Genomic DNA, 27,711 nt, shown 5'->3' on the forward strand with positions numbered 1-27,711 from the left:
ATTAATAGTTGTAATAAGTTACTGCAGGGACTCTTCCCAGATACAATGGAGAGAGGCAAAGATCGGAACGTGGAAGATGTTTAAAAGAAAAGAAAATTCAGACCGTGAGGTCATCTAGTACAGGTTTTTGCTCAGAGCAGGGCTATCGTCATTTATACACTGGGTTGTTCAGAGCTTCTGCCAAATCTGGTCTTTTTTGTAGTCTTGTGTTTAGAAAAGGATGTATATTTCAAATTTATTTTAAACCTTTATTTATTAAAAGGTAATCCATGGCTTTCAAACAGTCATTGGGTAAAATTTTAGTAGAAGGATTGCTGTATTGAAGATTCAAGTGTTACTAGTATTTGTTTTCTGCTTTCAGGCAGAGAGACTGTTAGTTCCAGCAACATGGAGAATAATGTCAGCTTGAAGTTCCATCAGCAGCTTTTACTTATTAGTGAAAATCTGGTGACTGAAGATGTAGCAGCTTTAAAATTTCTCTGTATGGACTTGCTCCAGCTCAGTAAACTAGAAGGTGTGAAGTCAGCAGCAGACATCTTCAAGCTTCTTATGGCTCAAGAATATCTGAATGCAGAAGACACTTTCCTACTAGCTGAACTCTTATATAGAATTAAATGTCACTCCTTGCTTGAGAAACTTGGTTACACCAAGGAGAAAGTACAAGAACGTCTGCATGAGAAGGGAAGAATATCTCCATACAGGTAAGCTGGCAGTGGAATTCTCTTCCCTCCATTACTGCTATCTATGCCATACTGTTTCCCTTTCCATTTTGAAATTCTTAGATTGCCTTTGGTTTTTATACCATCTTCTGTTCCACTTTTCTGATCTCACTGCATCTCTGTTACAGGCAGATGCTGTATGAATTGTCAGAGAACATCACCAGTGAAATGTTGAAGGAAATCATATTCCTCCTGCAAAACCATCTTCCAAAGCGATGGATAACTCCTGTATGTGAGGAGTGAGCCAAATCAGTATATGGTGGGAAGGGAAGAAGAAAGGCAGGAAATAGGAGGAAAAGTGTGAGAAGTGTTTGGCAGAATAGAACATAATATGCAGCTAGGCTGGTTGTATTCATAGGGATGGCAAGAAGGAAGACGTTGACAGGCAAGAGTAGAATTTGGTCTCTCGTGCCAAGATCAGTCACTGACAGTTCACTGTCTAGCATCAGATTATAAAAAGGTGACAGATCAAATCTTTGCCCTGCTTGAGCCATATGCAAGAGACATCCATGTCCCTATGTCATTGTTACAGTTTCACTGTAATGAAACCTTCTTGAAGCCACGAGTCATTAACATAGTTTTGGTGAATCTGTTTAAACAAGATCATACCAAATAAGAACACAACCAGTGGCTTTCCATTAAGCAACTTTTCTGCTTTAAAGGTGGTATAAAATTGACTGGTCCTTGTTGGTAGGGAGCAAAGCAGATAATAATGTGATTGTTTGGGGCAGGGCTGAGAGGTCAGTTTTGATTTCTAAGGAACAATAATTATCTTTTACTCTCTCCTTTTGGCTACCAGTCTGTTTTGGATTTGCTGACTTTATTGGAAAAGCAGGGCCTTTTAACTAAAGACAATGTACAGATACTGGAGTACATCTGTAAGACTGTTTCACCTGATCTCCTGGAGATAACAGACTGCTACAAAAAGGCAAAAGGTGAGAAATTCATAGTCTAAGAGTAGGTTTGCTAAAATGCAGGAAGCACTAGATGGGTCTGGGCAACTGAACTTAAGGTCATATGTGTGTATTGCTGAAACAGGAGCTAGAGTGGCATAAATCTAGCATAATAATTCCTAGCTTGCATTATTTCCTAACTGAATCCCTGAAATACAGGGATGTGCTGGAATACCTGAGGCCACACAAAGCAGCCCAGCACATACAGAACAGGCTGGGAAACTGAAAATCTACTTATAGTTATGTCCCACTTCTCCATTTCCCCACTAACAGAGTAGAGATGATCATGACTGTCCTGTAAAAGGCACTTTGTGATCTGTCAATGTGCACTACGTAAGGGCAGTTGCCTGCTAATAGGCTGGCAAGACAAACTCTGTGCATGTGTGTCTGATACGTGGGTTATGAGCATACAGATGATTTCTGGTTTTATATTTAAAAAAATGAGATTCATCAGCGATTCAGCAGAAAAAATAAATGTGATAACTTAAGTAGTAAGAACGCAGATTATTCTTATATATAGGTAATTTCTAAGCTGTTTTACAGATGAAAAATTCATTTGAATGTCTTGGGTAGAATCTATCCTTGTACCATGGGTATCTTTATTTTGTAATATTGATACAAATAGAAGCCTTGCCTTTGTCACAAAAACAAATATAATGAAAATAACCAGAAAATATTCAGAATAGATCCATTGAAAATGACCATGCTATCTTGTATGGAGGAGTTATTCCTTTCAGTGAAACAGTATTTCAGATACAAAAAGTGATGTGTTGTAGCTAAGCTCCTTTTTGCTGCATCCACAAATACTGGATTTATCTTCATAAATATCTATGCGGGGTTTTTTCTAGATAACAAGGCAGCTAATTTTACACAAGGCTTCCCTGAACTAAATCTGGAGCTGCGTGGAGAATTCAGCAATGTAGAAAATGAATCCAAGGTTTGAGACAATCTCTTAAATCCTTTTTGAATACCTGGGGGTGTGAGGTTTTCATCATCTCTCGAATGGCATTTATCATGCAAAGACTTGTGAGGTATCTGTGTGTCTCATGAACTTGACAGATAAATTGAAATGTTTCAAAGAATATTTTAATCTCAGAGGCCAAAAATTTTGCAATATTGAAAGGTGTGTTGTGTGCAAAATGGGCATAATATGTCTGAAGTTATTCACACATCAGTGCATGTGCTTACCTTCCTGGCAAAGGCAAAACATTTTGCATTTGTCTAAGTTGTGCCTTTTGGAGATGGCAGTAGAATGTGCAAGACGCAGAGACAAATGGAGCTTCACAGTTCTCACTGTTTGAATCTGGCTTAGAAAAGGCCTCAGGGGATCTTGAAACCAGAAGTCATAAGGGGCATGCAAAGCCCTTGTTAAAAGGATTAAAAGGAGGCAAGAGCTTTTAGTGAAGCTATTGCAGAGGTTTTGGTACATGAGAAAAGATTTCTCTTATGAGATCCCTTCTTAGAAGCCTTAGGTGCGCTCTTCAACCACAGCAGTAACCACTGAATTCTTCCTCTGGCCTTTTCTTTGCAATGACCATGGATATTGAAGGAGCAAGTTGCTCCATTTGTTTATAGCTATTTAATTTGTTGAAGTTCTTTGCTGTAACATCTTTTTATCACCTGATGTTCCAACTGCTGCAAAGCTTTTGAAGGAATTCAGAGTGCTGCCTCCATTTTGTCCTAAAATGCACAAAAGGACGTGTGTATTCCTCTCAAGTGAGCAGGAAGGGACTCCAATGGATGGAGTTTTTTTATTTCAACCCAAGATTGGACTTAAATACGTGGTACTTGAAATTTCTGGTACTTTTCAGCTTTAAAAAAGTTCTTTTTTTAACAGTGAGAGATAATTTAAATCTTAACCAAAAAACTTGCAGTGTGGTAGGTTTATGCACTTCTGAGATTTCTCTTCTGCTTGCATTGTTTTCCAATGGACCAGTATTAATCACCTCCTCCAGGTATTCATTACTGTTCTCAAAAACACCCAACTCAGATGTCTAACATCCTATAGTTTCACTGTGATCCCTCTGCCATGAAGCTAAAATACTGTTTTGACATTGGAAACAGTTGGGGTCTTCTGTCCCCATCACCAACTCAGATTGCAGAGTTTGGCTGCTTCTGCCTTCTGCATACAGATCAGAACCCAGATGCCAAACCCTTCTTCTGCAGTTTGACAGAATGGTGGCAGTGTCCTTGGAGTTTCACTCATGTTTTGCACCACTGAGTTCCAGATGTTCAAAAATAGCCCACAGGCTTAGGTGCCTCTAACTCCTGGATGCCAATTTTGAGACATGTTAAGGAAATATGAGTAAGTTGAATAAATTAATTGAAACTGTAAGCTTTTTTCTTCTCCTTTCTACAGACTATTTCAAGCTACAAAATGGATGGGCCACACACAGGATTTTGTCTCATTATTAATAATGTTAACTTCAATAGTTCTCAGAGGAAGGGCTCTTGCAAAGATGCTGGTAAGTTACTGAAGTGAGATTTTTGGCGGATTAGTCTCTCTGTTTCCCCAGGTGAGTGCCCTATATTTTATTGTCTATGGTTAGTTAATATTCTAGAAGACTAAAATGTTTAATATGTGTTAAATTGTCATTTGTGTATCCTGGCGGAGGAGAGGTTAAAGGATGAGTAATCACAGCGGTTTTCAGTTGGATTATTCTTGAATAATTTTAAGAATCGCTTTTTACTTATCCCTTATCTACAGCTATAGTAAAGAACTAAAACTAAACTAAATTAAACTATCATTCTACTTAATATAATGCAAAATTCCATAATCAAGCAACTCTGTGCATACTTCTTATTTTGTCCTGTTTTTTCTATTTTCTTTTTTGAATGCGACTCTTAATAGTCAAAACTGCAACTGGAAAATAATGATGTGAGGAAGGTTTTGAAAGATCTTACCTGAAACTGGGGAAGGGCAGATTCTTTGTGTTCTCAAGTATCATTTGTGTGGTCACTTACAATGACAATGTATGCGCTATTTTTCGAAGCTTGTCTAGAAAAATCCAGGAACTCTGTCTTTGAGCTGACACCATCTTTTTTTATTCCAGTTTACCTTTAGTTGGTACTAGTAGAAGAATGAATCTGCAGAAGTGTCAGGGTGTAAGGTCTTTCCCCCTCCTAGATTAGCTTGCATGGTGACTTCATAAAATGTTTTTCTCTTGCTTCAAATTTTCTTTTTATCTTTCATTTATTTACAGAGCAACTGGAGAGAGTATTCACGTGGCTTGGCCTGGATGTGAGGACTTACACAGATCTGACGTCTGAGGCTATTATAAATCTCATGCAAACTTGGCAGCATCTGCAAGATCACAAAGACAGGAACTGTTTCATATGTTGTATTTTATCTCATGGCAAGTCAGGGGCAATCTACGGGACAGATGACAAACTTGTGTCCATCCGCATGCTTATGACCCACTTCACTGCCAAACACTGTCCCCAGCTGGCTGCAAAACCCAAACTCTTCTTCATCCAAGCATGCCAGGGTAACAATATCCAGCGTCCTGTCTATGTTGATACTGATGGACCAACTCCTGACTCATCTCCCGTGCAAGAGAGAGTTTCTCTTTTGGAAAGTATTCCTGAAGAGGCTGATTTCCTCCTGGGCATGGCCACAGTGGAAGGATGTGTCTCTTTCCGGCACATTGAAGAGGGTACTTGGTATATTCAGGCCCTCTGCAGCAAGCTACAGTTGTTGGTACCAAGGTAAATACTTGGCTTAGTGCTCTGATTCAATTTTTCTTCTCTAAAGAAGAAGAAGAGAAACACCCACCCATGTTCTAAGGTGGATGGAATTAGTTAAAGTGATGATTTTACACTGATAAATTTACATTAGCTCTGCTAGTACTATACGTGTATTCTGTAGAATGTGAAGTTTATTGTGAAAAACCACTCAAAACCTCACATCTATAATTTTTAAGACAGCACACTTTCTTGAGTGATAGGTAAAAATATTTTATTCCACTATTTTTCTTTATTGGTTGAATTAAGCAAGACAGAGCAAGAAAAGGTCTTTTGTTTTTAATATGACTCAAATGAGGACAAAAGAGAAAACTGGAGAAAAGTATGTGTTTTCTTTTTTGTGTTTCAAATGTTCATACTCTGTCTTCTAGCTGGGGAGATGTTAAGTGGATTGCCATCTGTTCACTAATAATTAATTTCTTTCTCTCTTTTTTTTTTATCTTTACTTACTGTAGGGGTGAAGATATTTTGTCAATTCTTACACAAGTCAATGAAGATGTGGCCAAGCGTGTTAGCCCTTCAGGGACAAAGAAGCAAATGCCCCAACCAGCATACACCTTAAGAAGAAAATTTATATTCCCAATACCTATGGCCCCTCCTCCTTCAGAGCAACATTGAGACTTTTAAAACATATCATTTTATCATCTCACTTAAATGCAGTTCATCACACTACATGTTTTAAGACAAGTAGCCAAAACCTGAGGGTCTGTTAGCTTCAATGCAAGGCCTCATCAATTTTTTGCCAAACAAACTGTGAAACTGGGGGAGACACAGTTAAAACAATCCATGTGCCAGCTATTTACATCATCTATATATTCAGAGTTATCAGTACTGGAAGAACCATGCTTCTGTCATGTTAAACATTTTTGTACCTGCACAGGCTGCAGATACAAAAGGCTTTTCCTGGCAGCACAGGGATTGCATGTAAGCTTTCATATTTAAACCAGGATTGTTAATGGTCTGGTTTAGACTCATCATGTTTTATTTTGCAGGCTAGCAATTTTAAATCCTGTTTCCAAATCCAGTAGCTATCTTCATAGAGAGAAAAAAGTGGGAATGAAGAGACAAAACGTTAAGTAGTAAGTGGAAAAGGATTTCTTCAATCTCTAATGAAAATTACATTTAACTTAATAAAGATCCAATTGCCAACTGAAATCAGCAATTTGTTCCACAGTGCACACTGATACCCTCAAATAAGCTTCATGTACAACGAAGCTTTCCAAAACTGAGTAAAGCCAAAATGCTGCTTATTATTCCCTCTGTGAAACCTTGTGAACTGTTATTTCCCCCATCAATTCTGAGAAAATGTAGCATAGAAGATTTGCATCCTATTAAATACTGCAGTCAGAATAATTTTGTTAAGCATTAGATTTTTAAGTTATCATTTGTTGGTCTAGGATCTAAAATGGAGCAAATTTGAGAAGGCTCCTACAGACTAAGCTGCTGACAAAATTTTGGGAGTTAACTGAAATAATGCCATGTTGTTTTGTTATAAACACTTACTATGTATGCCTGTGTCTTTCCTGTTTGTTACTGCATTAAATTTATACTTTTTAAGAGCTTGGTGAGATAAAAAAATTTGTATTGAGATAAGGGTTTATTGTTGTTTCTGACTGATTCTTGCACTTTGTTTGGCTGCATGAATCAGTGAGGTTTAACCACTTCAGGGTTTAAGCTGAAGTGAAACTTTATCAAAATACTCATTATATATGATTATATGTTGTATATGATTAGCAATACCTTAAGGTGAAGATAGGAAAGAGTACTGTCTAGTGCTATTGGGCACAATGTCTAGCTTGCACTATTTTTAGGAGGGCAGTTTTACATCATATAGAGCATTGAAATGCAGCCATGGTGGTCCCTTTATGATAATGAAATGGTACTTGTGTGACCAATTGCATTTTAAGTCTTCTGAGTTAGCCATACTTGAAGTCACATTCATGCCACAAATAAGAAAAATGTTTAATCCTTTAGTGGAATATGGAACATTGGGATTGAATTGTGATGCTTCTGGCTTGCAATTACTGTAAAGACTTGATGCACTCATTTTTTGTATGTTTAGGAAACAAATAAATTTTTATCAGTAGGGAGTAACCATTGACTGTTCTTTGGGATCTTGTTTCCATTTTTAGTGTGGTAGACAGGGAATGCCATCCTGCTCTCTTGCTTTCTCTGTAGAGACTTCTGCCTGGGTAATCTCCAGTGAAATCATAGGTAGGTAAAGGCAGTAGAGTCTGAGCTTACTGAGCCTTGAGATCCTTGAGGGGAGGGATCCACACTTGTGAAGTGTGAAAGACTGGTAAAGTCTCCCATGCTCAGAAGAAGTTTGTTTAAACAAAGTTTACGCTTCCCTGATTTGGACTATTTAGTGTGAGTATTTCACTTGTGTGTGCTGACAGCTGTGTTTATGTGGCTGCACAGGGTGCAGTGGTGCTTGTCAGCACCAGCCCCAAGGTAGGGCAGGCTGGAACTGGAACTGGAACTGCAGCTGGCATCCAGCCAACTGGGCATTTCTGTGTGATCTCCTGCAGAGTACTGTGAGATGGAAGTTTGAAACTCTTGGGGAGAGTGGATCAGTTTTGTATAACTTAGGTATTTATCACTCCTTGCTGTCCACACCGTGCACCTTTCCTGTAACTCCAATGACACAGAGCTGTGCCAGAAAGCAACCAGGCACAAACAAGCATAGTTGGTTGCTGTTGAGGCTTACTGATAGCACGTTGCATTCTCCACCTACAGAATGAAGGAAGGACACAATTGTGTTTTGTGCAGCCCCTGTATAGACGGATTTAAGTGGAACTAGTGTAAAAAATCTTCTGGGGAAGTTGCTATTTTGGCAAGATTATGATCCTAAAGTAATCAAAATTTCTAGTATCCTGTCCCTCTATGTCATTTTTGTGCAGGAGCTGTGTATCCTGCCTTGTGCCCAGTGCAGGCAACAGTTGCTACAGTTGCTGAGCAAGCAGGAGGTGCAGCTGTTTTTTGCAAGATCGCCCTTCCTAGGGAGATGAATTTTTGGCAGGCTGTAAAGGAAAAGATTGGGTCACTGAGACAGTTCTGGAGGAAACTAAAGTGCAGGGGATCTGAGGGAAATGAGGAAGACTTGTTTAACAAAAGGACAGTAACATTTCTAGGAAAGGCGAGAGAAAAAGAACCCGAAAGTGAAACTAATAGTGGCAAAAGGGGTGGTCCTTTCATTGAGAGGAGAAGCCATTATCCATTTGTCAGAGTGCATATCACGGCACAGTGGCACTTTCAGACTGCAACTGAAGTCTTGATTCAGGTAAGACACAGAAGAAAGGAAGGAGCGAAAGAGATGCTTAGACTTGGAATGACATGGAGACAAACATTTTGGACCTGAAGACGAAAGAGTACTTGTGTTCCTCTGTGCTGTTCCCAGCCTTTGGATGACGGTGCAATTCCTGCCTGTTCAAACAAGGTTTGCTATCTGTTGATACTAGAGTGTGCCTTTTTGGAAGGAATTTGTACACCTGATTCTATCAAAGGATATGGTATAATTTTGAGTCTGTAAAGGTAGAAAGATTGAAATCCATGAATGACTGTTTTCATTGCAAAATTTTAAAAAATTTCAGCACTCCTATCTCTCTTCAGAATGCTGCCTTGAGGGTCTGCTGAGAGTCTGGCAGCCATACTGAGTGTTGTTTTATTTCCTGCTGCGTGGAAGATTCCAGCAACTTGCATGCTGGGAACCTTTTCGTTAAAGGCTGAGTTCTTTACTTTAAAGACAGCGAAGATGTACGAAGTTAACTATGTTCAAATTCTCCTCTAAATGGGGAAGTGTATTACATAAATAATTTCAGAAGAATGCTTAGTTGTTGATTCCCCTGTGTTTACTGAGTGCTGCTACTGAATTTGGTGCTAATAGTTGGCTTTTTTCTTAATTTTAAAAATATCTTCCTGTTAAAAATAAACGGGGGGGAGTTGGAGAGGGACTTTGGAGAAAGGGGGTAAGTCATGGCAGATCACATCCAAATGGTGAAACCGCAGGATAGTGGGACTGAGATATTTTGAATGAAAATATGTAGATTCAGCCATCTCTCACTGTCTTTTAATTAGGATTTGTGTATGAGAGCAAAAGTGCTGAGCTGTGCTCTATGCCAAAAAGCACTAGGTATGCTGCTTAGTTGTCGTCATCAACAAAAGCAAAACCTGATTACTTCACGGCTTACCATTTTTTTCTCACAAGTTCTGTAATAATCAGTTTTCTGAAAATGGAAGTATGGAAGTGGCTCAAGTAGGGATCACCTGCTTTTTTAGCATTTTATTCCATTGTAACATACTTCTTGGAAGTCACGTGACTATAATCATACCATAAAAAAGGCAGACTTTTCCTGGAACTTTAGACTGGCTGACTCACTTTCTTCAGAGTTGTCCTCCCATGTAAGTGATTTAAAATTACTACTATTATTAATGTTAATTTTACTTGTATCAGTTGTGTCTTTAAGTTAGCAAACTGGGAGAAAAAGACAGTGGCAGTTAAATACTGTTTTAATTGTGTTCCCTCTAATTACAGACAGGCTTAAATTTAACATATAGGTGGCACATCTCTTCTAACTGCAATAATTTCATGAGTTTCAAACTTACAGCCTGTAAGAAATAAAATGAAAACTCCCTTTACAAGAAAGATTTGCTTTTATAAGCAATCTCTCTTGTGTCTTAAATAAAAGTCGTGATTTATGTGAGAAAGAAGATAACTTCATAACTAACTACCAGGAATGTATTATTCTTTCCTGTGTGGTTATAGAAATATAAAGTCAGGTAATCACTGAATTGTGAGGTTAAACACATGCAGATACTACTGGTTTATATGGACTGAATGGTATGGATTCTTGCCTGTTTAAAAGTTTGGGTTGAGTGGATTTAAAGAAAATAGTATTTTGGGGCAGAACACAAATTGTATGTGCTGTGCCACAACACGTTTCACTGTTTTATCAGTTTACTTGAAATGCAAAGGTTTAAGATTCAGTTGTACATTCACTCTTGCTAACCCACACAACGTGGCGTGACAAAGGGCATGCCACAAAAAGCTCCTTTGCTCCAAGTGTGATCCTTGGAGGAGAGCAGAATACATTTGTTTGCTAATTATTACCAGTTAGTCAGCTGGGCTACCTTGGAGTACTGTTATTGAAACCTTTGCAGTAGCAGTAAGTAAAGTGGATTGCAGTATTCCACTAGTGTAGGAGTAGGAAGTTCTCTTTTGTCATTGTCAGCTTTGCTGTCGCCCACTGCCAGTCTCTCTGTAAAACAAGAGACCTCTTCTGAATGCGTTTATATAGTTTCTCTTCAGAGATTCCCAGATGTCTTACACCTAGGGGAGAGAAAGTAAAGTGCCAAATGGGTCTCTTACCAGAAGGAAGTGGAGACAGGTCCTAGACGTACCAGCTGAAGGCTGATTAGCCTCAAATATTCTGAGGACTGCTGCAGGAGAGGTGTGATCAGGGAAGAGGTCCCGAGGGGCAGTGGGACCTCTGTGCTGAGGTAAGTCCCTGCCCAGCCCTGAGACTCGTGCTCCATCCTGCAGGCTCGCTCACTTCTCGGGGAAAGGCTGGCTCTGCACACGTGAACAAAAAGCACAATCTGACATAATGGGCATGCACCAAGTTAACTCAGCAGGACACGGACTGGGCACACACTCCGTAGTGGTTTTGGTTTGCTAATCCGAGTTTCTTGGGGCTTGTTCGTCTTTAAATGTGATTTCACAGAGGCGTATTGAGCTCTCTTAAGTGGTTTCACAGGGTGTCAATATTTAAAACTAGCCAGCTGATTGGTTCTGTCAGGTCCGGGGGAAGCTGCCAAGGTCCTTACAGGGAATCACTCGTAGCTCGTGGGGTTTTTCCTTAACTAAAAACCAAATTGCATTAAACTACTACACACCCCGTTCCACCTTGATGCCCTCTGTTCTCTCTTCATTTCCAGACTATCCACGTGGCAGCATCAACACAGGCTCTAAGGACTAGGGATATTCTTTGCTTTCTTTTTCTTGGCTTGCACAGCTATAATTTACCCCTTATTCCATTTTGAAGTTTATTGTGGGGGCGAGGAGCTGTGGAGGTTTTTGTGGTTGGTGAGCCAGCACCTTTTGAGGATTTTGTTGTGGGATTGTGAATGTACTGTGCAAAATTAAGGGCTTGTTAGCTTCTGCTCTTGTGGAAGTGTATTGTATAAATCTAAGTCCATGTTAACCAATACCTTTTGAGTTTAAATATTGGGCTGGTTACCGCAGTTCAGAGGACAGTACAATCAAACAAGGAGAGCTCCTGACACGTGTCTGGGTGTCTGTTCTGCTTGACAAGAGTTTGAACAAACACTGACATGCCCATGGGTTGTCACATCCTGGAGGCAGATCTCTTAAGTGTCAGGAGGAGATAGCTGGAAGGCTTGGTATTTTCTAACTTTCCCTTGTGCTCAAAAGTTCAATCCGTAAGCCAAGTTTAGTATTTCTAAAGCTGATGGAGAAAGTGGAGGAGAAGAGAGGTGGTGTTCCATGCTTAGTGAAACAGAGATAGTTTGTTAAGAATTCTGCTGGCCTTTTCAAAAGGGTTGACATTATCTGTATTTGTTTTTCCTATTAAAAATTAATTGAGAGCTGAGAACTGAGTTTTACTCGATGCAGATAAACCAAAACAGGAAGAGTGCCTTGGGTATGCTGACCAGAAAGAGCATAAAAAGAAAGGAGAGGCCAGATAACTTAGAGTAGCTATACTCATGTGGACTCTTAGTCTTGTTATGATGTAAAAGCTTTGTTATAGTGTAGAATTTGGCAGTCTCTACTTGGCATTTACTATATAGTCTATATTTCAGACTGGCAAGTGGCTCCCAAATAGTATCAAACTTCAAAAAAACCCAAACCTGAACAAAACTAGCAGCAGCCTGCCAGGACTGTCCATCCTGTACACTGGTACTTCCCACTGTCTAGATACACCATAGGAAGGAAGAAAGATCTGTGACTTTCTCTGCTAATGACACTTAGTACAGAGGTTTTTAATATTCTTTTTAAGTCCAGAGAACTGAAAGAGCTAAGCATCAAAGCTATGGTAGCAAGACAGCTTCTCGCTATTGAAATACTTCTGATTGCATTTATTTATTTTGGGCTATTCTACATGTTGCGATACCTCTTCTATAAATCATGCCGTTGCACTAGTCTTACTGACAAATGAAATCAACTGCTGTTTATGCTTAGATCCAAATCCTGATGTGAAATGAGTGCAGACTTCCTCAAGCTGCTTTTTGAAGTTTCTGAGGCTTTGGTAACGGAGGAACTGGCAGCTCTTAAATTCCTCAGCCTGGAGCATGTCCCCAGGAGGAAGCTGGAAGCCATCCAGGAGCCCAAGGCCTTCTTTGAAGTGCTGCAGGAGAAAGACATGATCGGGGTGGGGAACCTGTCCTTCCTGAAGGAGCTGCTCTACCGGATCAGTCGGATCGACCTGCTGACCACCCGCCTGGGCTCCAGCCGGGAGGAGATGGAGAGGGAGCTGCGGGTCCCAGGCAGGGCACAGGTGTCAGCTTACAGGTAAACACGGGAGCACGCAGAATGCAACAGTTCAGTGTCAGCTGTCTTTTGTGTCTGCACTCCTGTCTTGTGAATACCCCAGCACAACTGTATTTATTACACATCAATTCCTGCCATTATGAGTTTTACATTTTGCAGTTCAAATGTTTAATTGTGCTGTTTACTTCTTACAGCATTCTTGAAGGTCTCTCTATTCTTTGTTGTCAGGCAACTGCTGTATGGAATTGCAGAGGACTTGAGTCCAGAAGATGTCACAAGTGTGAAGTTCCTGCTCCAAAAACTATTACCAAAGAACAAGCTCCAGGAAAATGCTGTATGAAAAGTGGTCTTGAGTCTTTTGCTAGTTCAGAGTCCTGTATTTCTTGCAAGAAGGGAGGAAAGAGAAAGCAGTCTGCTCTCATGAAAACGTGATTTGAAAGAATTGTGATGTTAGTTAATAGCTGTTGTGTGAAAGAATGGATCCTTATTTTTTGCATTGTACCTTTGCTTTTTGCTCTCCTGATTCCATTTTCTCTCCACCACCTGACCCCTTATCTTGTCTTCTTGCAAAATCCATCATGCTCTTCCTTTAATCTTTGCTTGGCATTTTTAAGACAAATGTCTTTGTAAGACATATGCTATACCTAAGAAGAGTGATGTTTGCTTAAGGAAAAAACAATGTTTTGGAGACAGAAAATCGAGTTCTAATGTGAGTTCAACCACGAATTTTTGGGTGTCAGTGGGTAAATATTCTTCTTTATTGTAATTTGGATTAACAACATATTGTTAACTTCCCCCCAAAAGTATTAAGAAGTTGGGTGGGCTAGTTTAATATTTGTAATGAGCTGTGTTATAAAAGTGCTTGGAATTATTAAGAACCTTCCTTGAAAGTCCTATTTATATTGTGGCACCTGGAGGAAAATTAGCAAGTTTACCTCCAACTTGGTGAACAATTGAGCTTTAATAAACAAAGTTCGTGCTGAACAGCTTTTCTGTAATAGAAAATGCAAAATGCCATAGTTACAGGACTTAGCAGCATTTCATCAGAATACAAAGGCATAACAGGATGTTATGTTATCCTCATCTGTGCTTTGTACTGCTGAAACAAAGCAGGATAGCCTAGTTATAGGCAATTTCTAATTGTCCTGCTTTAACCTTTGTGATGATGTGTTTATTCAGTTGCATTGCATCTTGACCCTTGCTTTAATGAGTTTTGGAGGAAAAACTAATAGGTCTTTAGCTGGTCAGTCTCTGGGAAGGAGGATGCTGTCTTCTGCCCTGTTGCAGAAGTGCCAGATACTGCAGTTATCAAAGGTCACTGAATGAGTTTGGGTTATGTGTCTTTGTTTTACCAGTCAATGTTGCAGATCTTTCTGGAAATGGAAATAAAGGAGATAATTAAAGAAGATAACCTGAGAATTCTGAAAGATCTATTCCAGAGAGTTAGACCTGACTTAAAGAAAAAAATTGATGCCTATGAAGAAAAAAAAAAAGGTATATTTATTTAATCTGCTGTTTAAGAACAGAGCTGGGGTCCTTTGTGGGTTTTATGGCTTCATCCTTGGCAGCTTAGAAGTTCAGGGATAATGGAGAGACATTATAATATCCTAGGATAGGCAGAACAGCTCTGGAGAACTCTTATTTCTGAAGTTTTCTGATACTTCATTATCCTATCATGGATTCTTGTATCTATCTTTGAAGTATGTTCTGTGCCTTGTAAATGGTCTTCTTCTGTCTTCTTTTTGCCTTAAATAGAATTTATCTGTTCAGGAAAAAGCATGGTGCTGGTTTTGGACCAGCATAACTTCCAAGTCACTGTAAGAGACAGGAAGTGACAGCTGACCTGGGGAAACTTGTGTTGGGAGACTGTCAGCACTATCTTCTGTTAGCCAGGCCCTTTGCTCTTGGTCAAAGGCAAGGCCCTGAAAACCTGTCCCTTGGCTCAAGTGTACCTTTCTGTAAACAGATGGGAAATCTCAAGGACTTCAGTACATCCGGGCTGTTACAGCTGAGGTGGTGCTGTCTGGCACCACAGCTGGGTGTTCCTTTGGGAAACAGGATGTATCAGTCAATAAAAACTTCCTTCTGAATGACTCAGACCTGAATTTCCCCAGATACATTTAAACAGTCCAGGCAGCACCCTGCAGAGCCACCAAGTAGTTTTCCCTGCATGTCTTTGTGCTACTGTCCTCTGCTGGTGTCTCTAAAAGAGCAGAAGATAATTGCCAAGGGAGGCTAGTGCAAGCAAGTCCTGTGTCAGGGGAATGGCTTTCTAGTAGTATTGTTATTATTTTGTTCTCTTGATAAGTAGAAAAAACCCCTGTTGTGTAGAGCTTGTTGCCCTGACAAGTAAATTTCATTTAAACACATTTTTGTAACTTGTAAAATGAGTACTGTGATTTTGTTTCCTTGGTTAGAGTAATAATTTGATGATTTCTTCACTTTTTTCAGGAAGTATTTAAATTAGTGCTCTGAGGAGATCTTTCATTATGCTGGTATTTTGCATCCTTGCATCCACTCACACAGTAAAGTTCTCTGGAGAAGACAGAGTAGCCTCAGAAGTACATGGAGCAGTATTTTATACTATTGTACAAAACTGGGTCTCCTCTTTCACTTATATATCTCCCAGTGGAGATGCTGGTGAATGGCTTGCCTGAGATGATTACTCACATTCAATCTTTTATTATCTGTATCTTGCTACCAGTAGCAGAGCAGAGGAGCAGAGGAGCAATGATCACAGCCGTGCATGGCTTCCATAATAAGCAGTGGTCTGTGAAACTGGAGCCATGCTTGGCCCAGCTCTACAAAATGCTGGTGTCTCACTGGTGTGAAAACTCCCTCCCCCTCACTCCTTGCTCTGGCTTTTTGAGTGTTGAAATATGCACAATGGAAGATTTATCCTTTTAGTTTTAAAATGTTTCATCTTCTTCTTCTTAGAAAATTATTCTAGGGAAGAAGTCCGTTATCCTGTGTCTGTGCATCCAGAGGAACAAGGAGCAGAGAAGGGGGCAGCAAAAAAGGTGATAAATACCTCTGGCTCTGTATGTAGGCCTTGGAACAATTCCTAACAAATTCTGTTTTCCAAACAAGACCAAACCTTCTTTGTGTGACCTGGTTGTCAGCAACCTTTTAAGCAAGAAATTAATGAACAGTTGATTGAAAAAACCCAATCCTAATGGAGACTGGGACATTAAAGTCCTGGCCAGGATAAGTCCTGCACAGATGTGAAGGGAATAGCAGAACCCGCCACCTCACTGGAATTGCACAAGGACCCTCAGAGGAAATGGTGGGGTGCAGGAACTTTACCTGTGCACATGCAAATTTGTGTTTCTGGATCCTTTCTCCCATGTCAAAATCATATCCTGACAGAAGAGAGAGAGGGAGACAATGCAGATTTCTCTCATCTGCAGCTAAATTGTATCCATAGAATTTTCCTTTCTTGTTTCTTGGCCTTTGTGTGGGTGGTTTTTTGGGGGGTTTTTTGTTTGTTTTGGTTTTGGTTTGGTTTGGTTTGGTTTTGTTGTCCTTGTCGTTGTTGTTGTTTTGTGCTTAGATAATGATGGACCAGCAATCTCTATATAGTATATTTCTCATTTGAATGTTTGGCTCTGCATTCCAACTGTTTGTTTGTTTGTTTGTTTGTTTCTGCAGTATGGGACAATATACAAGATGAAAAACAACCCCCATGGTTACTGTTTAATTCTTAATAACTACATTTTTAAAAATCCATGTCAGAATAGAGAGGGAACATTGCAAGATGGAGGTAAGTACTTTTTAAACCAAATTACTGTTTTGTTTTGTTTTTTCTCTGATAGTTCTCCAAAGCAGTTATCTAATTTTTGCTGTGAAGAAGAATCATGTCCATGGTACTCCTTGGCCTCCAGAGACTGGAGGGACTCAGTGTACCAATTGGAAACATGCCACTTCCAACATTTAGCTGATGGCTTAAAAAAGGATCTACTTTGTTCTAGGAAAAAGGCATTGTCTTAATTGGCTATATGTACAACTAGTGAAAAATTGATTATTATTCCACCTTTCCAATTTTTGATTCTTTTTTAGTTCTTAGCTATCACAGAAAAATATTTTAAGTCCACAAATTCTCTTCAGTACTCAAATAAATGCTCTGTAACTTTCCTTAAAGCCTGTCATTCTGCAAGTCACTTTCAAGACAAACAAGAGTAAAAAAAGTAAAATCAGATTCCTGAAAGGACATATCGCAGACATTTTAACTCCATCCAGCTCATTTACAGGCTGTTTTCTTCCCAGCAACTTTCTCTCTGCCCACACAACAATTAGGCCACCATTTGCTGAGAAGCCTTCATAGCATCTGTGAGCAGGTTACCCTGACTTCCTTCTTGCTGCACCAACCATTCTCACAGAGTGAGGGACCTGCTTCATTTAAGAGTGGCAGAATTTGTCATTCTAAAGAGGTGGCACTTCTTTAACTTGCCAAGTGTTGTTCTTAGGCATCTGAGACTACTATGCAATGCATTGTTAAAGCTTGCTTTAAAACAGTAAACACTAATTCGTACACATACAACATAGAATCTGAAACCTGATTTTGTTTTAGATAGCATGATACTTAACCCAGGTGTATTAAAAAAAAAATTAGGCACATTAGGCATTTGGGTTTTTCTAACAAGATTTGGCAGGCTAAGAGCCAGTCAGGTGATTTTACTGGTGGGATCTGAACACTTCTGCTATTACCTGATGTTTCAGCATCTTCTTCATCACTGTGTATGTTTAAGTTCCTTCTGATTTTTTTTCCCCAGAGGCTGTGAAGAGGGTCTTTACGTGGCTTCAGTTTGAAACAGTCGAGTACATGAATCTAGAAGGAAAAACAATGTATGACACAGTTAAAGAATACAGCAAAAAAGATCATAGAAATATGGACTGTTTTGTTTGCTTCATTTTCTCCCATGGTGAAAAAGACAAAATAAAAGGTGTTGATGATGAGTGCGTAAATATTGAAGCTTTAGTCTCCTGCTTCACTGGAACTAATTGTCCTTCTCTTGCTGGCAAACCCAAGGTGTTTTTCATCCAGGCTTGCCAAGGCTCTGGATATCATCCATCTGTTACAGTAGAACCAGACTCTTCTGGACATCTTGAGGTGGATGCTAGTCCTTTGACTTCCATTCCTGATAAGGCTGATATTCTGATTGGCATGTCTACAGTGGAGGACTGCTTGTCCTTCCGCAGTCCTAAGACTGGCAGTGTTTACATTCAATCCCTCTGTAAGAAGATGGAGTTGCTTTGCCCAAAGTAAGTACTAACTCTAATTCTTGCACATTTGGGGTATTGCAGACATGCACACTAAAGCATGCTGTGCTGAAACGCTGTGGTTTGCATTTGTGCAGTTAACGCTTTTCACATGCAGGACAGTGGAGAACAGTATTTATTTTGAGATTGGGTACTGTTAGTCTTCTACAGATGAGCCAAAGTGTAAGTGACTTCCCTTAGGTTTTCCGGTGACTAAACCAGGGTTGTAATGCTGGAACATTACACACAAACAATGTGTGTTTTTTAACTTTTTTTTTTTTTTTGACTGATAAATTATTTTTCTTCCAGTGACACCTGATTAGAGGTGACTTTGTTGAGTGATTACACAGACAAAACCCTCCAGTGTTCTGGAAGCATAATTTTCATTGTTGCCTCCCACCCATCCCCTCATAAACTTCATTTAGAAAGCAGAATTTCCCTTCATGTATCATTTTCTCATGGTGTTCAGAAGAAGACACGGAGATTGTATAGGTTTGTTTCATCTTGGTGACCTCTTCTGGTTTAACCAAAGTAATGCTACGTGGAGGTTGCTTTTATTTCCCCAAAACACACTGAATTGTGTGGTTTTTCAATGGGATGTGCAATTTCAGTGGCAACAGGGTGAGGAAGATACCAGCCTTCCTTGGGATACCACTTTACTGGGGCAAGCACACATCACATTCTTGGCCCAGCTGCAAGTACCATATGTTTCAATGTAACTTCTCTTCATTTTTGTTCAAGGCGCGTGGATCTCACAACCATCCTGACAGAAGTGAACAATGAAGTGGCAAGAAGAGAATTAGAAGGATCTAAGCAGATGCCAAAGATAACATCAACACTACTGAAGCAACTGATCTTCGAAGTTCCACAATGAAAAGCAGACAAGTAAGAATACACTCCGTTAGGAATGACATCTGGAGTGGGCTTGACGGGGAAGAGATATTACATGAGAAATTATCTGGATCTGTGTGGAATCCCCAGCCCTTTAAGGAGGCATAGGACCTAAACTTCCATATGTAGTCAGTCTTCCAACACCTGCATCTGTACCAGCTGGATGAGGCTGTGGAAAACTACAGATCATCGGGCTTTTTGTCCTGCAGAAGCAGTGGAGTACGTTCAGTCTGGGTTTCAAGTGAGAAAGGACTTTCAAGCAGTGTTGTAAAAGTTATTGGAAATGTCAGTGAAGTCCCATTTGTGTCTGAGTTGTTTTAAGTCCCTAAAATCTGAAAAACTTGAACAGATTCAGAATGCTGGATGCATTCCCAGGCAGCATGTGTAAGGTTGTAAATGCCTTACCTAGAGGTGAATCTTTGGAAGATATAATTGTTCATGGAAAGTAACATCCTGCTCCAGAAGGACCAAACCCCCATGATTATGTTAATTTGGTCTTTTTTTCTAAATATTTAATTGGGTCTATGCCAGTCATTTACTTGAATAAGCAGCACAATTGTGTAAGTTTTTCAATAATAAAGGTTCTTGCTTCGCTATTTCTCAGAGCTCTCAGAGCACAATGTGTCTTGAATGACTGTGGAATACTGGAAGGGAGCTCTGTAATCATGTTTCTGTTAAAATATATTACCTTGGTTTTTATATCACCTTGGTTTGTGGTGTGTTCCTCTCTTGGATGAGCTTTCTGAGGGACAGAAAGCATGACAAACACTTCTACCCCAGCTGAAGTTATTTTGCTCTTGTTGGAGTGTTTGTTGGCAGCCACCCAAGGGGCAGCAGCTGGAGAGATGGTAGAAAAGAATAAGTCCAAGACTGTCAGGATAACGGCAGCTGATGCCAGTAGGGCCATTCAGTAACTGCTTACTCTGTGAGAAACTTGCTGGAAGGTAGCAGCTGCTCCAGAAGTGAAGTTGTAAATCTATAGTATTTCTGTTTCTCATATTTCTGTTTCAGAGTTCAATACACTCAGACCAAGTTCTTTCAGCTATTCTACATGAGGAAGAATTGGATATCAAATTTTATTTTTTGGTATCTTTGGGGCTATGTAAGATTTTAGATTGGTAGGGTAAGACAGCTAGGTGTGCTGTCTGTCATGACCCTGCACATCCCCAGTCATGGTGGAACGTGGGTGGAAGCCAGTTCAAGCCCATTGCTCTTTTCAAAATTTAAATGTTGTATCAGTTGTCCGGGTTTTATACTTTTATGTTGGGCTGGGGTGTGCCATATATCCACACACACCCTCCATGGTAGTCTGGCTTGCTCAGGAAGACATTATTCCTTGTTAATTGTCTTGGGGTACCTGATGATTCACAGCTGCAAATGTCTTCTGTAAAACTAAGGTCACCGTCCAATCTCCCTGGTGCTGAGGTAAATTGGACTTTCTTTATTATCTCTTCCTCCCTGAGATGGTGTGGTTTTTATCTTTCTCCTCTGAGCTGTCTTCCACTGGAGGGGAGTACTATAGAGGGTGCTGATCAGTCACACCTTGTGATTTAAATTGATTTGGTACTTTGTTCTGCCTATTAAAATCCAGCCACCTCCATAGTTTACCATTCTCACTTGTGGATGAAGACCTACTAGGAAGAAGAGAAAACCTCATCAAAATCCTTCAAAGAACTACAGAAAACAGTCATTCTGTGAATTTTTTGTAGGTTATGCAGCAATCAGGGAAGGAGAAAACACACTTTGAATTTTGCAGTTCTGAGCAAAGTGTGGCTGGTAGGTTTTTGCACTCATTTGTGTCCCTCCCACAGAGCTGAGTGGTAAGAAAGAAGTTGCTCTGCAATTTCCTGGCTGCCTTTTCTCTGTAGTACAAGCTAGAGAATGGTGAGGGGAAATCACTTTGTCCCTCTGAAGGCCCTCAGCTTTGTTTTTTACTATTTTTTATTTTGGTTTTTGCCTTTCCTTTCCTCCCAGCTCATGGCTGGGAGGCCAAATCCAGTCAAAAGCCTGGCACTTAATTCTGTTTTGTTTTCAGACAGCAGAAGCACTGCCACCAGAGAGTGGAGCCAGAAGTCTGGTGGGAAAGAAGAGCTGGTGAGTTGAAGTCCTGCAGACTTAAACTGAAAGCAGGCAAGAACAGAGTGGTGCTATTTGAAAAGGAAAACACTTTTAAGAGTTGGGGAGGACTGTTAGCTGAAAAAGAAGAAGAAATAATGCTGCCCAGGGACATGAGTCCTTGCCCAGTCATTCACATTTTGCTACCTAACCTTTCAGTTTAACAGCAGTTTTGCAGAGAGCTCTTTATGCCCACCTCCTGTGGGAAGTTTGTCTTTCTCTCCATCCAAATGGTTTGAGGATGACTTGAAAATGTGCTGCTCTTGGGATGGGCTGGTGGCACATGTGAGGAGCCAGCCTGTGTTCAGCTGGCTGCCAGCTTCTCCCACTGCATGGGCTGTGGTGAGATCCCCATCACCTGAGTATTCCCACCACCTGTGTGAGGGTTCCTTCAGTTCTCAAAGTGGTGCAAATTCAGGTGCTGATGAGTTTTGATTGATTGAACTGCTGGCTGTATCTGTGATCTCTAAGATCTGCAGGAAATCTGAAGACCAGGGAGAGGCAGAAACAAAATACACACCATTAAGGAGATTAGGCTGTACAGCAGGGAGTCCAGTGCAACATTTTTCTCCAGAGGTGTTGAGTGTTCAGCCTCTTTATTCTAACCCCTAAATAACATGGGCACATTCTCTCAGAAATTATTCAAATCTTTTCAACTAGAGATATTTCAAATTATGAACAGAGAATGGCATGTTTAATCTGCAATGACTTATTTGCAATGTGCTAAAATATATAAGTGAGATCTTTGGGAATTCCCAGATATTAATTTGTGTCTGTCCTCTCTGTAAGTGTGCCTTTACTTGTCACTCTCTTCTGTTATTGACAACCACTGGAACTCCCCAGGCCCCAAACATGGCTGGCTCTTGTGGATGCAAATCATACATTCCTAGCTAGGTGGAATGTTATCCTGGACACATCTCCTAAGCTTGGCCTACGTTTTATTGGTGTAGCCACTTTGTGCTTAGGCCTGATTTGTGCAGGTATGTGAGTGCAAAGATGGATCCATACATCCTTAGAACAACATAGGAAAATCTTGTTCTAACATGTCTTGAGGAGATGTAGAAAAGTGCCTTGATTTCTGGATTCCTTCTACCTTTGGCCCAACTTGCCATGCATGCAGTAACCAAGTATCTTGCATAGGGTTTTGAACATTGATAAGGCTCTTCTAGGATAACAATGTACAGATAAGATATTGTTAAAGTGTTTTTACGGGATTTTTTGGGATGCTGGTTTCAAATCGGTGCTTAGCAAGAACACTGGTTCTTTATTGGACGGTATGGATGTGCTGACATTGCTTCCTGGTTCAACGTGAGCATTAAGGTGTTAAAGTTCGCTTTGAGAAGGATGAAATTCCATTTAGTAAACTCTCCCCTCCTGTCCTGAAATACCATCTATTCACCGTGCTGCACCTGGAAGTGGAGGTGGTGCAGCATCCCAGGGCCCTACACACGGCGCAGTGCCTGCTCCTATTGCAGAACTGCCTTGAGCAGGAGTGGGACGGGTGGGAAGAGAGCTGTTTCCCTTGGCTGCTGGGGGCCGGACGCCTGCAGGGAGCGTGCTGCCTTTCCTGACAGCAGCCCAGAAGCCTCGCAAGGAGGAAGGCGAATCAGGGGTGCTATAAAAGCTTCCTTCTCCTTCTATTAAAATCGCACTGGTTTGTGGGTGCCTGGGAGCCAGCGAGAGGCGACCGCAGGAAAAGCCCGGGCAGAGCGAGACCTTTTCATCCGCAATAGCTGGTTCTGTTTGCTCAAGGACGGGCTCAAGCGCAGGCGAAAACGTGACTGGACACGGCCCGAGGCAGGGCGCTCCCCAAGGCGCCGCGGGGCGTTTCGCTCCGGAAGTGTAGATCCCGAAGGAAGCGCCGCCCCGGCTCGGGCCCGCCTCCCGGCCTGTGCGGCTGCGGCGCGGCCATGGAGCTGCCCCGCGGGCGGCTGCTGGCGGTCAGCGACGAGCTGGACGAGGCCGAGCTGGCGGCGCTGAAATTCCTCTGCCGGGACCACGTTCCCTGGAGAAAGCTGGAAGCCGTCCGGAGCCCGCACGACTTGTTCGAAGCGCTGCAGGAGAAGGGCGTGCTGGAGACGGGGAACTTGGCCTTCCTCAGGGAGCTGCTGTACTGCATGGGGCGGATCGATCTCCTGGTTTCCCACCTGGGCTCCAGCCGGGAGCAGGTGCAGCGGGAGCTGCGGGCGCCGGGCGGGGCGCGGCTGCCGCCCCTCAGGTGGGTGAGGGCCTCGCTCTGTCCGGGACAGCCTCACCGCCCCTCAGCACCAGGCTGGAGGGGCTGACTTCAGGCCGTGCTGGGGCGTGCGTCCTCCAGCTGCAGCGGAGAAACGGGGGAATATGCGCTGGGGAGACAGTAGACAAGAGCAGCAGGAAACACCGTGAAACAACGCCCTCCACTTTTTTCTCTAGGTACTTGCTCTTTCAGCTATACGAAGATGTCACTGAACGTGAGCTGTCGTCTTTCAAGTTACATTTGGCCAAAGAATTACCAAATAGCAAGCTAACCCGTGAGACTGTAAGTATCTCTTTAATACGTTTTAAAAATCGTTACTGTAATTCATAGAGCCTACTATGTTGCTCATGGGGAAATGAGCGTCACTCGTCTTTATGGTGTCGCTCTTAGGGTGGAAACACCACAAGAAAAGGGTGCCCCTGGTGCACATGGGACTCGTCTGTGCTGGTGTCGGGCACAGCTTTTGCAGCAGTGTCCCAGCCAGCTGTGCCAGGAGGGCCAGGCACTGAGGCCATCACATGCAAGCACCACACGAGACTCAAGGCACTCAGTGGCTTTAATCAACAAAAAACTAATGAGCACATTTACTTATCTTCCCCAACAGACTTCTTTTTTTCTTCTTTCTAAGTCATTATCAAATACAGAGAGTGACCCACTGTCGATATTATTTTTTATTTTCTTTCTAAATGTAGAAAATACAGATCTAAGCAGCAGATTTTTCTAAGGCTATGTCAAATGAGTTCAAATTTACAAGTAGCCTTGCAGAAGAACCAATGCTTTTATGCTGTCCCAGCCTGCAGTTCTGACTCCTTGGTACTTTGTTCTGTCTAACAAAAGTTTTGAGTATTTTCCTTTTCTTAGAGGGGACACTGTAAGAGCTGTTCTAATTAATTCCTGGGGTGACCACTCTGTGCTGCCACTCACTGATGAATTTCTGTCCCTTATGGTCTCCTTTTGCTTCAGAGCAATCTCTACATTCTTTTTGCCAGTGCTTATGATGGTCACTGCAGTGATTTTTGTTTCAGTTGAGTGCAGGACAGCCACTGAAAGTTGAATTAAAGCAATCATGAAAATACTTTTACCGTCCTGCATGATCACTGTTAGATATCCTGGGTTAGGTTAGATCTTAATTAGATCTTGGCACCTCTGAGCTACAGAAAGGAAATGAGTGTGTTTTGAGAAGATGTTGGTACTTAAATGCAGCACTTGTCGGTTTTGTTGAACTAGGATTAACTGGCTCAGCTGAGGTCTCACCTGAGCTCCCACTCAGCTGGATTGACTCTGTGGGTCGCATGTGCGGTCGCCACATTAAAACTTAGGTGTGCATGCTGCAAGCTTTGCTCCCAAATGGCAGCAAGGAGCTGCCCTAAGAGCAGACTGCCTTTCTGATTACCCAGACAATGCTCGACATTCTCACTGAGATGGAGAAGAGGGGCCTTCTGGGGAAAGACAACCTAAGTATGCTGAAGAGTCTCTGTGAAAAAATTAACATCAGCCTGTGGAACAGAATTGAAGACGGATTAAGCCTCTTTGGTAAAACAGAACAAAACAACCTCTTCCCCATAGTTATTCTTGAAGTGATGTACAGGTATTGTACAGGACTAACCGTGAATGCTTTGCAGGCCAAGAAGAGATGCTCATCACAGAGGAAGAGAGGGGCAGCACAGGACGCCCTGAGGGACATCTGGTGTCATCTGTAGCAGCTGATCCTCTTGGCAGTTTCAATGACTCTTCCCAGGTAAGTTAGTTTATTTCTTAGAAACATCATCATTTTGTATTGGAAGAGCTCACCCCTCCATGAAGTGAGTAGTTGTTCTAAGATCAACTGTTTAAAGCACTGTTGAGAAAAAGAAAAGTGCACAACTCTGCATCCTCTATTCTGAAGCTGTCCCAGGCACAGCTGCTGCAGTGTTGTACTTCAGAAACACCTACAAGAGTATTAAGTTAGGCTGAGTTTACAGTACTAGGAATTAGGCAGTTGGCAGCTGGCTTGGTACAGAGATGCGAGTGAACAGAGCACCCCATGTGGGCTGAGCCTGACTTTGGTTGTCCAGCAGTGTGCTGTCCTGCACAGACTGCCAGAGGCAGTGGGGCAGGGCACTGCCAGGCCCTGGGAGCAAAGCTATTGAGGGAGAGCTCCCAGAGGAGGACAGCTGGCTCCCTACCCTGCCCTGCCACTCCCAACAGCTAAGCAGCACTTGGAGGGGAGTGCAGGAGTTTCACCAGGAGTCTTTTTTTTCAGCTGCTTGAAGCTTACAAAATGACCAGCCGACCCTGTGGAGTGTGCCTGATCATGAATAATCACAACTTTGCAAAAGCTAGGGAAGGAGTGCTGGAACACAAACACATGAAGGATCGGAATGGGACAGATGTGGATGCAGGTAGAGTGAATGTTAAAGATAAGTTTGTGAATCTTTAAAAATAGAAACCTTGTTTCTCTTTCTAAAGGTCTGAATTTCAGTCTTCCCTTTCTAGAATTACTTTGCTGAGAAGTCCTAATCAACCAATCAAGTTGTTAGTGCCTGACACTGAACAATTCACTTGCTTTTTGCAGTTTTAGTGAGGTTACTGCAACCTTAAGCAGTACCCTGTGCCTGGACTTTACAAGCTAGGCTAGCTTTGCATCAGCCTTATGCATACTAATTCTAAAATATGCAGAAATAAGCAAGAAAACCTTTTCCTGACAGTTAAGTGGGGATATGATTAGTGATTAGAGTATTTTCAGACCAGGAATGTAACTATGTGGATGTAGTCATGTAGCAGATGACCAGTTATGTCTAGAAATGCAAGCTGCAGTTGCAGAGTTCAACTTTCATATAATGAAATGTCTCCAATTTCCCTTCTTTTTGCTTTCCAGCGGCTCTGAGGAATGTCTTCAGCAAGCTTCATTTTAGAGTAGAAGAATATAGAGATCTCACTGCAGAAGGAATCCGTGAGACTGTGAAGAGCTTCCAGAATAAAGACCATGAGGACAAGGACTGTTTTGTTTGCTGTATCCTGTCTCATGGGAAAAAAGGCATTATATATGGTGTTGATGGGCATGAAGTACCTATCCGGGAACTGACCACTGCTTTCACTGCACAGAACTGCAATTCACTTGCTGGAAAACCAAAAGTTTTTTTTATTCAGGCCTGCCAAGGTGATGCTTTCCATAAAGGTGTGACCATCGAAACAGATTCTGGAGAGCAAGATTCTTCTGTAGAGCGAGATGCAAGGCTTCAGCTCGACTGCATCCCTGCAGAGCCAGACTTCCTCCTGGGCATGGCCACTCTGCAGGATTATGTCTCCTACAGAAGTCCCAGGGAGGGAACCTGGTACATACAGGCACTGTGCCAGCACTTGGAGTACAGCTGTCCTCGGTACCTATGTTTCCATAAGTTTATTTTTGGCAACACCTGAATTTCGCTTTTGGATGACAGGAATTTGATTTAGATGCAGAGGTAGACGATATGCAGTGGGAATGCTTGCTCAGAATGAGAACAGTGATGTAGGACACAGCAGCACCATGCAAACTGTTCAAAACAACTTAGGGAAGTGCTCTGAAGCCTATTAAAAACAGGAGCTGTTAGCACTGGTGTATATTAAGATAGTGAGAATGTTATTTTTCTGATGTTAACTGGCTAATACAAACTGTACTCGTGTCTTTGCAGAGGGGAAGATGTTCTCACCATCCTGACAGCGGTAAATCAAGAAGTGAGCAAAAAAAATTGTGATCGGGGAGCAAAGAAGCAGATGCCACAGCCCAGTTTCACACTGAGGAAGAGGCTCATCTTTCCTGTCAACTAAATGGGAGGGAACTGCATGGCAGAGCACTGCTGCAGCCTGGAATTAACTGGTTTCAGCTCAGAACACAGTCAAACACAACAAACTAAGTGCCTTCTGCTCTTAGCAGAAGAGCAGGTATTTTTAATTGAAAATACAACTGAGGAGAAATAGCCTTCAGAAATTTGTATTAATACATTAATTTGCATTAACATTTTATACTTGACAGCATCAAAGATGGTCTTTGATTTATCTCTGATTTATTTAGCTGATCTCTCTCAGTGGTTTTCTGATAGACTCAATGTCCTCTTAGCAGCTGTACCACACTGCTATCACTTTCATAAGGTATCTTTACAAAGCAACTTTTAGAAGACAACCATTATGAAGCCTTGTGTACCTTATGCCTAACCTTTGCAAAATAAAGGGAGGAGTGCTGCAAATTTTACAGGACATAATCAGCTCAAGTCGGTGTGTTTTTTTACTTGTCCCTATCACTCAGAATCATTCAGTCTTAGGGGCTTG

General features: G+C 41.5%; 4 protein-coding genes across 8 annotated transcripts in view; 3 read left to right on the plus strand and 1 right to left on the minus strand.

The window, feature by feature from the left end:
- Positions 1-27,711, minus strand: part of TRAK2 (trafficking kinesin protein 2) — a 112,527-nt gene that overhangs the window by 57,459 nt on the left and 27,357 nt on the right. The window lies entirely within an intron of this gene.
- On the plus strand, positions 366-7,510 carry CASP10 (caspase 10). Its single transcript, XM_066322598.1, has 7 exons — positions 366-701; positions 848-947; positions 1,519-1,654; positions 2,521-2,609; positions 4,032-4,137; positions 4,876-5,380; positions 5,872-7,510. Exons 1-7 carry the CDS (start codon positions 388-390, stop codon positions 6,032-6,034), a joined length of 1,413 nt encoding a protein of 470 aa, XP_066178695.1. The 5' UTR covers positions 366-387; the 3' UTR covers positions 6,035-7,510.
- On the plus strand, positions 8,616-22,122 carry CASP8 (caspase 8). 3 transcript variants are annotated; one of them, XM_066322614.1, is made up of 9 exons: positions 8,616-8,855; positions 12,618-12,947; positions 13,155-13,260; positions 14,282-14,420; positions 15,864-15,946; positions 16,578-16,689; positions 17,699-18,188; positions 18,927-19,070; positions 21,112-22,122. In XM_066322614.1, exons 2-8 carry the CDS (start codon positions 12,637-12,639, stop codon positions 19,057-19,059), a joined length of 1,374 nt encoding a protein of 457 aa, XP_066178711.1. In that variant the 5' UTR covers positions 8,616-8,855; positions 12,618-12,636; the 3' UTR covers positions 19,060-19,070; positions 21,112-22,122. The 3 variants fall into 3 exon arrangements, with proteins under 3 accessions (XP_066178711.1, XP_066178709.1, XP_066178710.1); XM_066322612.1 differs by lacking the exon at positions 21,112-22,122 and having other exon boundaries at positions 18,927-19,780; XM_066322613.1 differs by lacking the exon at positions 21,112-22,122 and having other exon boundaries at positions 8,617-8,699; positions 18,927-19,780.
- LOC136363408 (caspase-8-like) lies at positions 23,033-27,644 on the plus strand. 2 transcript variants are annotated; one of them, XM_066322610.1, is made up of 7 exons: positions 23,033-23,409; positions 23,604-23,709; positions 24,825-24,960; positions 25,050-25,165; positions 25,670-25,808; positions 26,285-26,786; positions 27,078-27,644. In XM_066322610.1, the coding sequence occupies exons 1-7, from the start codon at positions 23,102-23,104 to the stop codon at positions 27,211-27,213; spliced, it is 1,443 nt and encodes a 480-aa protein (XP_066178707.1). In that variant the 5' UTR covers positions 23,033-23,101; the 3' UTR covers positions 27,214-27,644. The 2 variants fall into 2 exon arrangements, with proteins under 2 accessions (XP_066178707.1, XP_066178708.1); XM_066322611.1 differs by lacking the exons at positions 23,033-23,409; positions 24,825-24,960.

Source organism: Sylvia atricapilla, chromosome 7 (assembly GCF_009819655.1).
Source record: "Sylvia atricapilla isolate bSylAtr1 chromosome 7, bSylAtr1.pri, whole genome shotgun sequence".
In the NCBI taxonomy this organism is placed as follows: Eukaryota; Metazoa; Chordata; class Aves; order Passeriformes; family Sylviidae; genus Sylvia; species Sylvia atricapilla.

What these genes read in the sequence shown, in the direction of transcription:
- CASP10 (XM_066322598.1), top strand. Translation starts at nt 388, where the DNA reads ATGGAGAATAATGTCAGCTTGAAGTTCCATCAGCAGCTTTTACTTATT. An exon ending in CAAAGCGATGGATAACTCCT is followed by an intron (nt 948 to 1,518) that starts GTATGTGAGGAG and finishes TTTGGCTACCAG; the next exon opens with TCTGTTTTGGATTTGCTGAC. An exon ending in CTACAGTTGTTGGTACCAAG is followed by an intron (nt 5,381 to 5,871) that starts GTAAATACTTGG and finishes TACTTACTGTAG; the next exon opens with GGGTGAAGATATTTTGTCAA.
- CASP8 (XM_066322614.1), top strand. Translation starts at nt 12,637, where the DNA reads ATGAGTGCAGACTTCCTCAAGCTGCTTTTTGAAGTTTCTGAGGCTTTG. An exon ending in GCACAGGTGTCAGCTTACAG is followed by an intron (nt 12,948 to 13,154) that starts GTAAACACGGGA and finishes CTTTGTTGTCAG; the next exon opens with GCAACTGCTGTATGGAATTG. An exon ending in CTATGAAGAAAAAAAAAAAG is followed by an intron (nt 14,421 to 15,863) that starts GTATATTTATTT and finishes TCTTCTTCTTAG; the next exon opens with AAAATTATTCTAGGGAAGAA.
- LOC136363408 (XM_066322610.1), top strand. Translation starts at nt 23,102, where the DNA reads ATGGAGCTGCCCCGCGGGCGGCTGCTGGCGGTCAGCGACGAGCTGGAC. An exon ending in GTTTCAATGACTCTTCCCAG is followed by an intron (nt 25,166 to 25,669) that starts GTAAGTTAGTTT and finishes CTTTTTTTTCAG; the next exon opens with CTGCTTGAAGCTTACAAAAT. An exon ending in TGGGACAGATGTGGATGCAG is followed by an intron (nt 25,809 to 26,284) that starts GTAGAGTGAATG and finishes TTTGCTTTCCAG; the next exon opens with CGGCTCTGAGGAATGTCTTC.